This window comes from Gopherus evgoodei, chromosome 11 (assembly GCF_007399415.2).
Source record: "Gopherus evgoodei ecotype Sinaloan lineage chromosome 11, rGopEvg1_v1.p, whole genome shotgun sequence".
In the NCBI taxonomy this organism is placed as follows: domain Eukaryota; kingdom Metazoa; phylum Chordata; order Testudines; family Testudinidae; genus Gopherus; species Gopherus evgoodei.
Window position 1 is genome coordinate 11,139,298 of NC_044332.1, and position 15,204 is coordinate 11,154,501.

At 45.8% G+C, this 15,204-nt stretch overlaps 1 protein-coding gene across 2 annotated transcripts in view; it reads left to right on the plus strand.

The window, feature by feature from the left end:
- RAMP1 (receptor activity modifying protein 1) overlaps positions 1–15,204 on the plus strand; it is a 121,183-nt gene that overhangs the window by 42,284 nt on the left and 63,695 nt on the right. For both annotated transcript variants that reach the window (XM_030580559.1, XM_030580560.1), the window contains exon 2: positions 11,430–11,568. In XM_030580559.1, the coding sequence (XP_030436419.1) occupies positions 11,430–11,568 (139 nt within the window). The remainder of the gene's footprint in view (positions 1–11,429; positions 11,569–15,204) is intronic.

Sequence of the window (15,204 nt, forward strand, 5' to 3'; positions counted from 1 at the left end):
CCCCCATTTGAGGTGGCAGAAAACCTGGAGCCAGGCCTGCCCATCTGACCTTGGAGTCCCACTGTTCATCACCTTCCTTTGTGGTCCTTGGGGAGGATGGGATTGCTTGCATTGGCCTTAACATGCACATAACACTTGCTGCTCTGTACTCTGACTAATCTAATCTCATGTTTCAAGGCTTCAGCCAGTTGTCTGCAGGGATCAGGAAGGAAATTTTTCCCTGATGCATATTTGCGAACGGGGTTTTTTCTGTCTTCCTCTGAAACATCAGAGGCTGGCCACAACCAGAGATGAGATAGCAATTGGGGTGGGCCTGTGTTCTGAGGTGGATCAGAAAATTCTCTGTCTTACGTGCCTGGTTGGTCTATCTTGCTCACAGTCAGGAAAGAAATCCCCCCCTCCTCCTCCCTTCAGATTGGCTGGACTGTGGGAGTTTTTTGCCTTCCTCTGCATGGTCACTTGCTGGTTTGAACTAGAAGAAATGGTGGATTCTCTGTAACTTGAAGTCTTTTAATCAAGATTTCAGTAACTCAGACAGAAGTTATGGGCCTGCTACAAAAGGGGATGGGTGAGGTTCTCACCTTACTCGGCAGCTCAAACTCTTTGGCTTTGGAAAGCACTGGGTTGCACCAAGAGTCAAGATGTTCCAAATCCCACTCAAAGTTGAAGATGGCATTGCTGAAGCTGTGTAGTTTGCGCCTGAAAACTCCATACTACGTGTAACACATCTAGCAAAGCGTAGCTTCCTAGGAGTGGGTTGTGCCAACAGATGTGCCTTCCCACATGTTTGCAGTTATGACAAAGAAATGTTGTTTAAATGGGAAAACAAATGGATTCCCCGTCCCTAACTCTTTTCCCCTCATCCCTGTTGTGCCTGCACGCCTGGGAGTTGGGATATGTGCCAAGTGAAAGGGAAATGTTTGTGGGAGCCGCCGTTAAAATATTGGCAACACAGCACAGATGGACGAAGTTCCACTGGCTCTGGATTTTGGGAACCAAGCAAGTTCAAAATTGCACAGCTTTGGGTTAAGCTCTGTGGTGTGTGTCCACAAATGAGACTTCCTGTCTCAGAGAACCCCCGAGCTCACTGCCCCGAACCGGCAGCCACCCCAGACAGAGAGGATCTGCTGCTCAAGTATTTGCAGAACCAGTGTGGCACGGGCAGTGTCCAGAGGTCTAATGACAGGGGACAAGAATGGTATAAGCTTAAAACAAGCCACTGATACAGTTAAGTACCATCCTAAGCGAGCTCAGTGTGGTGCTCGAGACCTTGTTCTCAACAATGGCATCAGCTTCAGCTCCATCTCTAGTTAGTGAAGTCTAAAATTCTTGTCCCCTGTCAGTAAAATGCACATTCTGTTCAGCTTCCTAGGCCCCCCTCAGGGACTGGCTGGCTGTGAGCCTGATAAATATAAGGGAACATGTTATGGTTTTGCCCTATACACAGAGAAATTAGATAAAAACCTAGTATCAGAGGGGTAGCCGTGTTAGTCTGGATCTGTAAAAGCAGCAAAGAATCCTGTGGCACCTTATAGACTAACAGACGTTTTGGAGCATGAGCTTTTGTGGGTGAATACTCACTTCCTCAGATGCATGTCACATGCATCCAATGAAGTGGGTATTCACCCACGAAAGCTCATGCTCCAAAACGTCTGTTAGTCTATAAAGTGTCACAGGATTCTTTGCTGCTGATAAAAACCTACATATTCTCGCTGGAAGGTTGCTACATAACACTACTGTATTTCTTAGAATTCAAAGTGAACACACAAGAACCCCGAAATAGAGAGAGACAAAGCAGGCTGCTTTCTAAAACAGAGAGGGGCAACTCTCCCTCCCTTACGCTAGGCTAGCTGTTGGGAGCTTCCCTCTGGCTCCCCCTAGCCTGTAAGCAGGGCCAAGAAAACCCCTGAGAACTTAAAGTGATGAGTTTTCAGTACACAGAACACGCTCTAAAAAGGTTGGAAGCATCTGAGCATATTATTGGTGCTTAACCATTACAATAAAAAAATAAACACCGGCGAGGCCTTTTTATGCTCATTGGAATAATACTGGAAAGAGAGAGGTGCTTTTTAAAGTATTTGCCTGGGACGTGCCCTATGGAGTAGTGTGTGCCTTTTGTTCCCACTAAAGCAATGGTTCCCAAATTGTGGCCTATGAACCTCTGAGGGTTGGCAGAGCCCTTTCTGGTTGGCCACAGAGGGTCAATTGATCAGATGATTTCAACCTGGCCCTCTACTTTCTTTCCAGTTGCTTCTACATCTCTGCAGCCTCTTCCTTGCAAAGAAATCTCTAGAAGCCTGTAAAAACGGCTGGAAAAGCAGAAGTCAGCGGGGTTACTTCTGCTAGGGGGTGATGCTGTGCAAGGGGAAAGAGGGACTGGAACAACCACTGGCATTTGGGATGTCGGCCACCAATGAGAGAATGACTGACCACAAAAACAGGGGAGAGAGGAATAAGGCAGCCTGTCCCAGAAAGAAGGCCGCAATGGAGCATGTATGGGGGAGAGGAGGACAAGGGGACCAGATGGCAGGGAAGCATGTGGAGGGATATAGGAAGGCTGAGTGGAATAGATGAAATGAAGAGCAAAACACTTATCACGTTAGCCAGCTAAAGATACCTTGCATGCTTCCCCGACATCACTTCCCCAGCTGAGTAGTTGCCACTGCCACTGATGTTTTACAATCAATGAATGGAAGGGGAAGTGTCCCCCAGACAGCTCTGTCCACCAGACAGCTGTGTCCACCAGACAGCTGTGTCCACCAGACAGCTGTGACCTCCTGCCTTAAAACGAATCAGTGAGAGTCTCAATAGCAGAAGTCGTATTTATTTTTCCAAATGATTATAATGGTTTGGTGTCAAGGCTGGCTTTTCATGGATATGTGTGTGTGATTTGCTTGCCCTCTCCTTGTAATCATCAATACTCTAAGCCCTGTAGTATGTTCTACATGATTACGTCAATCCAGGACAGTCAAGGCAGCCTGAAACAACTGGAAAGCTTTGTCACGCAATTAGACTCTAAACATAAACTGTCGGTATGCACAGCACTGAACAGAAAATGAGAGCTCTTACGGTCCCTCTCTTAATCTGCGATCAATATTTCTCACTGCAGAGGGAGGGGTATCAAATCAAAAGTCACATCCTGATTTTGAGAAGGGCAGCCCAAATGTATAAAGTTGTACATACCTCTAGAAATGCCCTCTTTAAGCCACTGGGGCAAATGCATTGTGCAGGTGATATGTTTTGCCTGCTTCCAGGAGTCTATCTCAACCAACATTACATGCCAGACTTTCTGTCCTGAATCTGTCATTGTGACTGCTGCCCGTTGTACGGTATGAGGCTATGTGGGACTGGGAGATGAACAAATCTTTGAAAATGCGGTTGCAGGGGAAAATACAAGGATTCTACCTGGACTAGCTCACTGTGTAAGCCCCGCGTATTACAGGATGGTTAAGGAACCTAAACAATACTAGCCTAACTGAGTGAAGTGATGTGCAAGATCCCATTCTCTCAACAAGGGCAGTAGGATGGCCAAAAAAAGGTCTTAAAACAAATACATACCATTTCCTGGTGGCCAGCATGAGCAGCATAGACAAAGGAGGATCTCGGATTTAACTAGATAAGCGACTCCGTACCAGATGGGAACAGAAGATGCTGTTGTAAGCACCGGAGTTTCCAGTTCCATCGTGAGAAGCCTAGCCTGTGGAGATGAGGTTTAGCTGGTTCATAATGCACACAGTGGCAAGGGCAAAGAGAAGTTCAGAATCCAAGTAGCTAAGCTTTCCTCTGGTTTGGGGGAACCAAACTGGGAATGCTCGCCTGGCTCGAAGCTGCATCTCTGTGGCTGAGAGTGGTTCCCAGGTGCATACAGTCATTTGGAAAGATTAACACTGGAAAGAAAGTCAGTAGGGTTTCTTTGGGGTGACAGAGAGCAACAGGTATTTATTCTTGATCTGTAGAGAGATCCCCAACGTTGATTATACTCTGGCTTGATAGAGAACAAGTTGCTAGGGCAACCAGCACCATGTCGACAGGGATGTTTGCTTAGAGCTTGATCCTGTGCAAGATGAAGTCAATGGAAAGGCTCAGTGGGCTGTGTCTCAGGCCCGTAACTGAGATGCATGCCTGGGGACTGTTTCCTGTGTGGCTGAGAGGTGCACCAGGAAGTAGATTTATAGCTCATCACTCAGTTAAAGGAGGACGAGGCATAAAAATCCCCAGTGCTGCTGATCGGGCTTTTCTATATGGGAAGGTTGCAGAGGCTTAATCAAAGGTCCGAATGTAGTAAAACCGGTGAAAGTCCCTGGGCAGCGCTCTTATTGCAGTTTTAAGAATGGCTTTTTTGATTTGTTCTAGTTGCTTTCAGTACACGTTTAAGCTAAACCACAGTCAGCCTCTTGGGTACTGAAATAAGTGTGTCTACACAGGGACTTGCAGCAGTTTAACTAAATCAGTTTAAAGCCAGTTTAAATTAAACCACTGAAAATTTCTTGTGTAGACAAGGCTTGAGTCCTGCTTGAGACAATGGTATAGCGCACATGCTTGGCTCTAACTTCTGCTTTGGTTCCTTCAGCAGACTGCCTTTCTGGTAGCCACGAGAATCTGGCTCTTAGATGCAGTTGACTCACTGTGTAAATTCACCTTCAACAATGGCAGAGATATTTCAGATCTCCCAGGGTCAGCCGAGGAGAGGGAGCAGAGTAGGGTCTCCATTCCAAGCCAACATGGCATGTTAGGCTCTGTGAGATTCAAGATGTCTTCCTGGCCTTGTTTTGAAAGGGACCAGTCCTTTCAGTCCTCCGATGAGAAACAAAGTGCAAAGGGATGTGATGACTTTAAACCAATGAATAGCTGTTTATCAAGATGGAAATTAAAGGGAGAGAGCATGCGATCCAATGCCCAGAGAAGTTAGTGGACAGATTCCTATTGGATCAGGTCCATAGTGAGAAGTAGGATGTTGGTTTAATGTCACCCATACCAGGCTAACTGCTATATGGACCTGCTGCTTGTCAGTTATGTGCTAGATAGCATTGTTCATGGGCCCAGGCTGAAGGACACACCTTTTTTCCAGCAGAGAAATTAATGGTCTACGTGCGATGCTCTGCACCTCAGTCAGGGACTGAGGAAAAATCGCTGCTGCTTCTGAGAGATGGTACTGAACCAAAGCCTCACCCTTAAACCACCTGAAAATTTGGGCTGCAGGTCCCAAATCTGAATGTAGTCATGAATTTTGCAAAGGTGCGTCCATCTTTCTAATGGGCCAAACTGAATCTAACTCTAGACCCCGCCTCCCAAAAATTATTGAGCTGTTTAAAAATCTGGCTTTGTATTTTATGGCATAAGCTCATGTCTGCTTTTCATGGCAAAAAATCAGCTGTCCCTGTTGTTCTGCCATGAGATATCTGACCGTCCCACCCTGGGTAGCACGCTAAGGGTCTGAATTTCATGGATGGAACACCCACCCACTAATCTCATTGGGGCAGTCACCTTGACGAGCTCCAAGCAAGGAAACCTGATTTGTGGACTCCTCCCTCAAAGCTTAAGCCAAAGCTGTGCAGCTTTGATCTGGCTTTAGTTCCCAGCAAACACAGCCAGTGTCATTCAGCCCAGCAGTGGTGTGCTGCCAAATGGCTACCGCAACCATTTCACTTTTGCTTGTCTCACGTTTCATCATGACGGCAAGCTATGGGGAGCCATCACCCCAGCAGAGCAGCTCATATTGGCCTCAACTCAGCAAAGCACGTAAACACTGCCTTCATTTTGTACTTCAATGGGGCTTAAGCACCTGCTTAGGCATTGTGCTGAATAGGGGCTATGAAACTGCACCTGGCTGGAAAGTTGCCCTTTGCTCCTGAATGCTCTTTTGTAATGTTGACAGTGCAGCGCAGTGTTCAACTGGTGTAATTTGAAAAGGGGGCTGGGGATAAATTTCATGTAAATGTTTTTAAATCAAGAGTGGATGTCTTGCCAAAAGAGATGCTCTAACTCACCCAGAGGGTATGGGCTTGATTCAGGGATCACTTAGGGCTTGGCTACACTGGAGAGTTGCACCAGTGGTGGTGGGCTTACAGCACTGCAACTTACTCACAGTCCACACCTGCAAGGCACATACAGCACTGCATCTCCTTGGCTGCAGCGCTGGCTGTACTCCTGCTCTGCCTGGGGTATAACGATTGCAGCGCTGGTGATGCAGTGCTGCTCCACCAGTGTGGCCACCAAAAGTGCTGTAATTGGCCTCCAGATGTATTCGGAGGTATCCCAGAATGCCTGTTCAGCCACTCTCAACAGCGCTGCAAATGCTGCAAATGTGGCCACACTGCAGTGCTTTCCCTACGCGGCTGTACGAAGACACCTGTAACTCCCAGCGCTGTACAGCTGTAAGTGTAGCCATACCCTCAGTGAGGTTTTACAGCTCATGTTATGCAGGAGGTCAGACAAGATCCTAACAGGTCCTTCTGGCTTTAAAATCTATGAACACTTGCAATAATTCTGAGCTTGGTTAAATCCTCATTTTGGTTTTCCTGGATGAATGACTATTGCTTCCCATAATTCCTTTGTTTTCTGCTCTTCCTACTCATCTTTATTCCTGTTCTCTCCCCTACCCTCAATCTTGTAGGAGCCCTACCTGAAGATCAGGGCCATTGGATCAGATAAAATGAAAGGATTGTAAAGATCAGTTCCCCATATTAATCAGTAGTGAAATAGGATTAAAAACACTGTCAGTGAGACATCTGAAACGAAATAAAGTGATGCAGAGGATCTGCAGCTGAAGATGGGGTGGGGGGAGAGGAGAGACTACAAAATCTGGTGGTTTGACACATGGGGACCACTGATTAAAAGATCGAAAACAAAAGGTAGAAATAAATGGTCAGTTTTTAGAATGGAGAGAAGTAAATAGTGGTGTCCCCCAGGGTCTGTACTGGGACCAGTCCTATTCAACATATTCATAAATGATCTGGAAAAAGGGGTAAACAGTGAGGTGGTAAAATTTGCAGATGATACAAATCTACTTAAGGTAGTTAAGTCCTGGGCAGACCAAAAGAGCTACAAAAGGATCTATCCGAACTAGATGACAGGGCAACAAAATGGCAGATGACATTCAATGTTGATAAATGCAAAGCAGTGCACATTGGAAAACATAATCCAAACTATTCATATACAATGAGGGGGTCTAAATTAGCTGTTGCCACTCAAGAAAGAGATTTTTGAAAATGCCTGATGCTTGCATTACTTGCTAATCTGCAGAAGCAGAAGGACAAATCCATCTTTAAAGTAATCATTATATTTAGTTATAAGTGCATCAGTATGTTAGGGTTACCAAAACACGCTCTGGCAATAAGCATGTGGGATGTAGCAATAGCTGAGAATTACAATTTAGCTGCAACTAAAGTCAGATCCTTGGTGGGGGGATGGTCTAGAATAAACCATATTCTAAAGACCATATAATAAAATCTGCTAGCCTGGTCAATGTGTCTGCAAAGCCCATAGAGATCCTGAGATGCAGGGCACCGCATGAGTGCAAAGTTATTAGTCACAAGCTTGAGAGTGTAACGGGAGGATTTTTTTCTCAGAAGTGCATTAGTATTTCTTCTATTTCCAACAGCTGAATGCTTTGCACCGTGAATTGATTCGCTTCTAATGATATTTTTCAAAAACCTGTTAGCCAAAAATATGGGTTTTCTCCTCTGTTGAATACAATATGTATATTCTTGTAGATGCCTGCATACAAGGTGCAGCTGCCCCCTGCTGATTTTGTTTCTGGCTCTCATTCTTTCACCACTCCGCCGCTTGCTGACTTTCCCTCCTTTTTTTTTTTTTTAAATTTCTCTCATTCATTCAAGGGATGTGATCATTCCCCTCTGTTCGACATTGGTGAGGCTTCATCTGGAGTACTGTGTCCAGTTTTGCCCCCACACTACAAGAAGGATGTGGAAAAATTGGAAAGAGTCCAGCGGAGGGCAACAAAAATGATTAAGGGGCTGGAGCAAATGACTTATGAGGTGAGGCTGAGGAAACTGGGATTGTTTAGTCTGCAGAAGAGAAGAATGAGGTGGGATTTGATAGATGCTTTCAACTACCTGAAAGGGGGTTCCAAAGTGGATGGATCTAGACTGTTCTCAGTGGTACCTGGTGACAAAACAAGGAGTAATGGTCTCAAGTTGCAGTGAGGGAGGTTTAGGTTGGATATTAGGAAAAACATTTTCACTCAGAGAGTGGTGAAGCACTGGAATGGGTTACCTAGGGAGGTGGTGGAATCTCCTTCCTTAGAGGTTTTTAAGATCAGGCTAGACAAAGCCCTGGCTGGGATGATTTAGTTGGGAATTGGTCCTGCTTTGGGCAGGGGGTTGGACTAGATGACCTCCTGAGGTCCCTTCCAACCCTGATATTCTATGATCTGTCGGTGGTCAGTCAGGCCGAGGGGCTTTGGCATGAGCTGGCAGCTGGTCTGCCCGCATCACGCTCAGATGGCCCGTGTTGAGTGTTTTCGGAGTATTAGCCCTCTCTCCTGTGTAATATTGCAACACATTTTCTCGTCCCAACCTCCTAGGCCTGGTTCATGCACTGTTACACTGGTTTAATTAAAGGGATGATTTTTATACCGATTTAGTTACACCAGCGCAGCTATGTGTGTGGACAATCTCTTGAATCTGTTTAAGCCTGGCTTCTATCAGTTTAGCTTGCACCAAGCAGCATCCCCTCTCACCTCTCCACCCCCTAAAAAAGGCTTTTTTTGAATGTCAGGGACAAGAGACAACTTTAGATAGGTCTTGCAATTTTCAGGCCTCACTCTGCAATTTTTGCCATATACTCTGCCCTTGCTAAGTTTGCATTTTTAACCACATGCTTAGTCTCTGTATTTTTTTTCTATTGGAAAAATACCAGCACCAGTGTTCAGAGACATGCTCCGGCCCCTCTTCGAGGCCACACAGCAGTAGAAGCAAAGGCAGAAACTCCCACTGTGCTTATCCACCCACCTTGGGGAGCTATGACCTTTGCCCTCTCCTTCACCCCATTCATCTCACCGAAGTATGAAACTTTATTGATGCTGGTTAAGGGTCCTGACCTAGTGCCTAAGTGAGAGCTACAGGATTAGATCCTATCTCTCCCCCCCCCCCCTTTTAAAACAGAAAACAGAACATTTAAAAGTGTCAGACGTTTGTTAAAGGTGACCTGCAGAGGAGGAAAGAATAGTCTTCTTTCCTTATGTCCTTGGTTATTTAGGATTTATACAGAAGACATTATTTTTAATAAACAAATCAGTGGTTTTAAACCTGAGTCACAAATCTCTCCAGCAAAACAAGGGAAGGACCAGGCTTTGGTCACCAATGGCTGTAACTGGGCCAAATCTCCAATCAAGAGAAGGTCTAAGAAATAATAAAGCAGATTCATTTAGAAATCCATCTGCTCCATGGCAGGAGTTGTATCCTCCCATTGTGGTTAAGGTTCCCATTGTGATTCTCAGAAACACCAGACTGGTGACTTAATCGAGCCTGGTTTCATCTATTGCTAGGACAACACTCTCCTTAAGCTTAAGCTTTTGCTGAAACTGTTCCTAAAACTGTACGTACTTAAGAATTTGGTCCAGGTGTTTTGAATAATGTAACAAAGATTGGGTCTTGTTACTGATGCTCATAAATAAAACCTTGGCTGCTAGATACTGTGGTGTGTTGCTGTAGGTTTGGTCTGAGTCGTAGTGCTGGGTTTCAGGTGGTCAGTGCTCATTTGTCCTGGAAATAAAGCTGTTGTTCTGGACTTTGCAGTCATGTATAGGAGGACATGATCAGAGCTGATATTTGCAAACCTTAACCCTGGTGAGTTTGCTCCCAGTTAGTTGACATGGACATAACTTGCCTGATCTGCACTTACTGTAACTTGTGACTCCGTTCACAATCGTGTTCAAACGTGGCAACTTTCTGTAGCGTAGGCCAGGCCCCCGAGTGTGTCAGCACACCATGTTCAACTCAGCCTCCCATCATATGCCCACTAACAAAGGGTGGAAACTAGAACCAAGCCTCTCTGGCTCCTGCCACAAACCATGAGCCTGGTGTCTCCACCCAAATGAGCAAGACTCATCCGCCATAAATGTCATGGAAAAGCAACATGTCCACATTGATGCAAGGAACTACTCTTTATGCAGTATCCGAGTGATTTATAGAATTCCCTACTGCATGTTATTCTGTAGGCAAACAGCTTGGTAAGGTTCTAAACAAGATGAGGCATACTGGTGTGAATTACTCTAGCATCTGCTGCTATTATAAAGCATATAGGATAAAAATTGCAAGGGCTATCAATCCCCGTGTGTCAGTGCATAAATTCATCCCTGGATGGACTCAGGAAGAAACTTAACTGCTGCGGTATAAGATTGCACTCTCGGATGTTTCATGGGAGATATTTAGACCTTTCTTTGAATAGCTCAGTGCTAGAAAAAGACTTTTGGATTAGATAGAAAAAGAGACCAGTACATTTTATGTCCATTTCTATGTTCTTCTCATATTCTTCCGAGGCCTTGGGAGCTGTTTCTATATCTGGGCTTCCATGTGGGAACCACATGGCTGCTAAGCTTCTGTGTCCAGCTTGAGAGCTCCTAAAGGACAATAATTAGTTAACATGCACATATACGTAAAATCCTGTCATACAGATTCTGGCTCCTCCTCTGGAACTGTCATGCTTGGAGAGGAGAGCCAAGTATAGTCCTCGGCAGAGCAGCATCTGCCATTCTTTTCTAAAGAGGATTGCTTGAGAGGTTGGAGGGACCATTTCTGAGGCTCAGGAGCACCGGCAGCCTTTTTGGCACCCTAGGCGGCGGAAGGTCCTGTCCCCAAAATGGCGCCCCCGACAGAGGCGGCGGAAGGTTCTGCCCTCCTAATACCACTGACGACTGCGGCGGCCAAACATCCAGCCGCCATGGTCACCGCCCTTCAAATGTCAGTGCCATAGGCGACCGCCTAGGTTGCCTAATGGGTTGTGCCAGCCCTGCTGAGGCTGCAGCTTTGTGCAAGGGATCTGGTATGGAAGGATTCTACTGAGAACAGGGATGCTAATGATACTCCAGTTACATGGACGCAGATCAGAGGGGAGGCTTCCTGACATATTAGTCTGCTGGCTGATGTCAGTGGAATTATAATTGCTATTGGCGGAAGAATGAAAGGAGTTGGCAAGGAAACTCTGTGAGGAAGTGCAGGACTTACCCAGCCTTACTGCCAAGCAGGGGTGGTTTGTACCCCAGAGAAGGGAGAAAAGGCCAGCTCCTCAAAGATATTTTGGTGCCTAACTCCCCTAACCCTTGTGAGTTAGGTACCTAAACACCTTTGAGGATCTGGGCTGGGGTACTCTAATGTGGGGATGGGGGGAGGAAAGATTTTAATGATCATATTTTCAGTGCGAATAGACCATTAAAGCCAACCCAAACTTGTTCATTTTCTCTCTTTCAGCCCATCACTTTATCGTGGTCACCGCGTGCCATGAAGCCGACTATGGCCAGCTGATCGAGGATTACTGCCTAAGCCAGTTTAAATTTGACATGGAAGTGATCGGGCAGAAGCTGTGGTGTGACTGGGATGAGACAGTAGGGTTAGTGTCTTGTTGCTATTATCTCCAGCCCTTTCTGATTTAACAAAGCAGGGTGTCCTGGCCAGAGACCTGGTGATGAGCGAAAGAACTGCCAGCCTGCCTCAGCTACCCACAGGGTCTTGTTTTCAAGCTATCTAGCTTAGGGTTTAGTACCAGTGCCTGTCACCATAGTGTCTGAGCACCACGCATCCATGAGAAGCTGGTCACACCATGCATTGTCCAGTGCGACCAGTGAAGTATTTATCAACTGCAGTAAGGGAGATCACGTGGTCATTATAGTGCAGCTTTGAGCGAACTGATGTTGCGTAATCATATTACACGCTGTCATTCCGAACAGTGTTTCTGAACAAGAGGCAGCAGTGCACTGTGTTATGCTCACAAATGGTATTACACGCTGCTTTGCAACTTGTTTCAGTTTCACTTCAGTGCATTAAATACTGGAGCCTATTTTCCCATCCCTGCTTGAGAGAAATATCTTGCATACTTTTCTGAGTGTAGTTCTATTCTTACTCTGCTGCCTATCACTGAGTAACTTCCAGGAGTAAGTGTATCAACAGTTATGTCTGTCTGTCTGTCTCGCTCTCCTTTCTGCCAGTAGGGAATAGGCCTGAAGATGCTGATTTATTTTTAAATAGCATAAAATGGATGGTGTCTGGAGTGTGTTTGAGCTATTGCTGGGAGGTTTGGCCAAGGAGGTGGGTTTTACACTTAGGGCTTGTCTACACTGGCAAGTTTCTGCGAAGTAAAGCAGCCTTTTGCACTAAAACTGCAGACATGTACACACGGCCAAGCCACTTTGTGTGCAGAAACTCCTCAGTTACAGCGCTGCAAAAAAAACCCACCTCAACGAGAGTCGTAAGCTTTAAAGTGCAGAGGCTCTAGCACTCTATTGGCAGTGTAGACACTTGATCGTGTTCTGCGCTGTCATTGGCCTCCAGAGCTGTCCCATAATGCCTCAAGTGGCCGCTCTGCTCATTGTTTTGAACTCGGCTGCCCTGGAGACATGCCACCCCCCCACCCCCTTCCTCCCTTTCAAACCACCGTTTCTGACAGCCATTGCATGCTGTGCCGATCTGTTCCGGGACACACAGCAAACAATTAATGTGGAATGCTCATGCTGTTGAACACAGAGGCAGAGGTGTGTGTGTGTGTGTGTGTGTCTACACTACAGGACTATTCTGATGTTACAGAAACTTGTTTTTTAAAATAGATTGTATAAAGTTGAGTGCACACGGCCACACTAAGCACATTAATTTGGCAATGTGCGTTCATGTACCGAGGCTAGCGTCTATTTCTGGAGCGTTGCACTATGGGTAGCTATCCCGTAACTATCCCATAGTTCCCGCAGTCTCCTCCGCCCATTGGAATTCTGGGTTGACATCCCAATGCATGATGGGTCAAAAAACAGTGTTGTGGGTGATTCTGGGTAAATGTCGTCCTTCCTCCATGAAAGCAACAGGAGACAATCATTTCGCGCCCTTTTCCCCTGGATTGCCCTAGCAGATGCCATAACATGGCAACCATGGAGCCCGTTTAGCCTTTTGTCACTGTCACCATATGTATACTGGATGCTGCTGACAGACGCGGTACTGCAGTGCTACACAGCAGCATTCATTTGCCTTTGCAAGGTAGCAGAGACGGTTACCAGCCTGTCTGCAACTGGAAATTGGCGATAACTGTTATCAATCCTTTTGTACAGTCTGCTGCTGTCATGGGTGCTCCTGGCTGGCCTCGCTGAGGTCGGCCGGGGGCGCATGGACAAAACTGGGAATGACTTCCCAGGTCATTCCCTTCTTTATGTTTTATCTAAAAATAGAGTCAATCCTGCCTAGAATATGGGGCAAGTGTACTAGAGAACCAGAGAGCACAGCCGCTCCGAGTCAGAGCCCCAGATATCCTGCAGGAATGATGAGCTGCATGCCATTCTAGGGGGTGCCCCTGCAACAACCCCACCTGTTGCTTCCTTCCTCCCACACTCCTCCTGGGCTACCATGGCAGTTATCCCCCCATTTGTGTGATGAAGTAATAAAGAATGCAGGAATAAGAAACACTGACTTTTTAGTGAGATAAAATGAGGGGGAGGCAGCCTCCAGCTGCTATGATAGTCCAGGCAGTACAGAATCTTCATTAGACATGAAGTAGGGGGGAGGTGCTCAGCCTCCAGTTGCTATGATGAGGACGGTTTTCAATCCTTCTGTACCGTCTGCTGGGAATAACAGGGAGTCATTTTCATTTTTGCCCAGGCGACCCTGGCTGACCTCACCGAGGCCAGCCAGGAGCACTCGTGGGATGATGATGAGGACGGATATCAGTTATTTTGCACTGTCTGCCACCAGAGAGGGGAGGGGAGAGGATACTGCTGTTCAGTGCTGCAGCACCCCGTCTACCAGCAGCATGCAGGGTGACATTGAAAAGAGGCGAGAAACAATTTTTTTCCCTTTTTCTTTCGGGGGGGAGGGGGTAAATTGATGACATATACACTGAAACACTCGGGAAAATGTTTTTGACCCTTCAGGCATTGGGAGCTCAGCCAAGAATGCAAATACTTTTCGGATACTGCGGGGACTGTGGGATAGCAGGAGTCCTCAGTCAATCTGGCCCAATATCCTATCCTCTGACAGTGGCCAATGCCAGCTGCTTCAGAGGGAATGAACAAAACCGGCAATTATTGATTCATCCCCTATTATCCACTCCCAGTTTCTGGCAGTCTGGACACCCAGAGCATGGGGTTGCATCCCTGCCCATCCTGGCTAATAGCCAGTGATGGACCTATCCTCCATCAACTTACCTACTTCTTTTTTGACTCTTGTTATAGTCTTGGCCTTTGCAACATCCCCTGCTAACAAGTTCCAGATGTGACTGTGCATTGTGTGAAGAAATACTTCCTTTTGTTTGTTTTAAACCTGCTGCCTGATAATTTAATTGGGTGCCCCTGAGTTCTTGTGTTATGAGGAGGAGTAAATCACACTTGCTTATTTACTTTCTCCACACTGGTCATGATTTTGTAGAACTCTATCATATCCCCCTTTAATTGTCTCTTTTCTAAGCTGAAAAATCCCAGTCTTTTTAATCTTTCCTCAGAAAGAAGCTGTTCCATCCCCTTAATCATTTTTGTTGCCCTTCTCTGTACCTTTTCCAAATCCAATATGTTTTTTTTGAGATGGGGCAATCACAATTATATGCACTATTCAAGGTATGGGCATATCACCGATTTATATAGTGGCATTATGATATTTTCTGTCTTATTATATATCCCTTTCCTAATGGTTCTTCACATTGGGCTAGCTTTTTTGACTGCCGCTGCACATTGAGTGGGTGTTTTCAGAGAACTATCCACAATGATTCCAAGATCTCTCTCTTGAATCATACCAGCTAGTTTAGATCCCATAATTTTGGAACTGGAATTATTGGATTATGTTTTCTAATATGCATTACTTTCCATTTATCAATATTGAATTTTATCTGTCATTTTCTTGTGCAGTCACCCAGTTTTTCTGAGAATCATTGGTAACTCTTTGCAATCTGCTTTGGATTTCACTATCTTGCATAATTTTGTTTTGTCTGAATTTTGCCACCTCACTGGTTACCGCTTTTTCCAGATCCCTTGTGAATATGTTGAACATACCGATCCCAGTA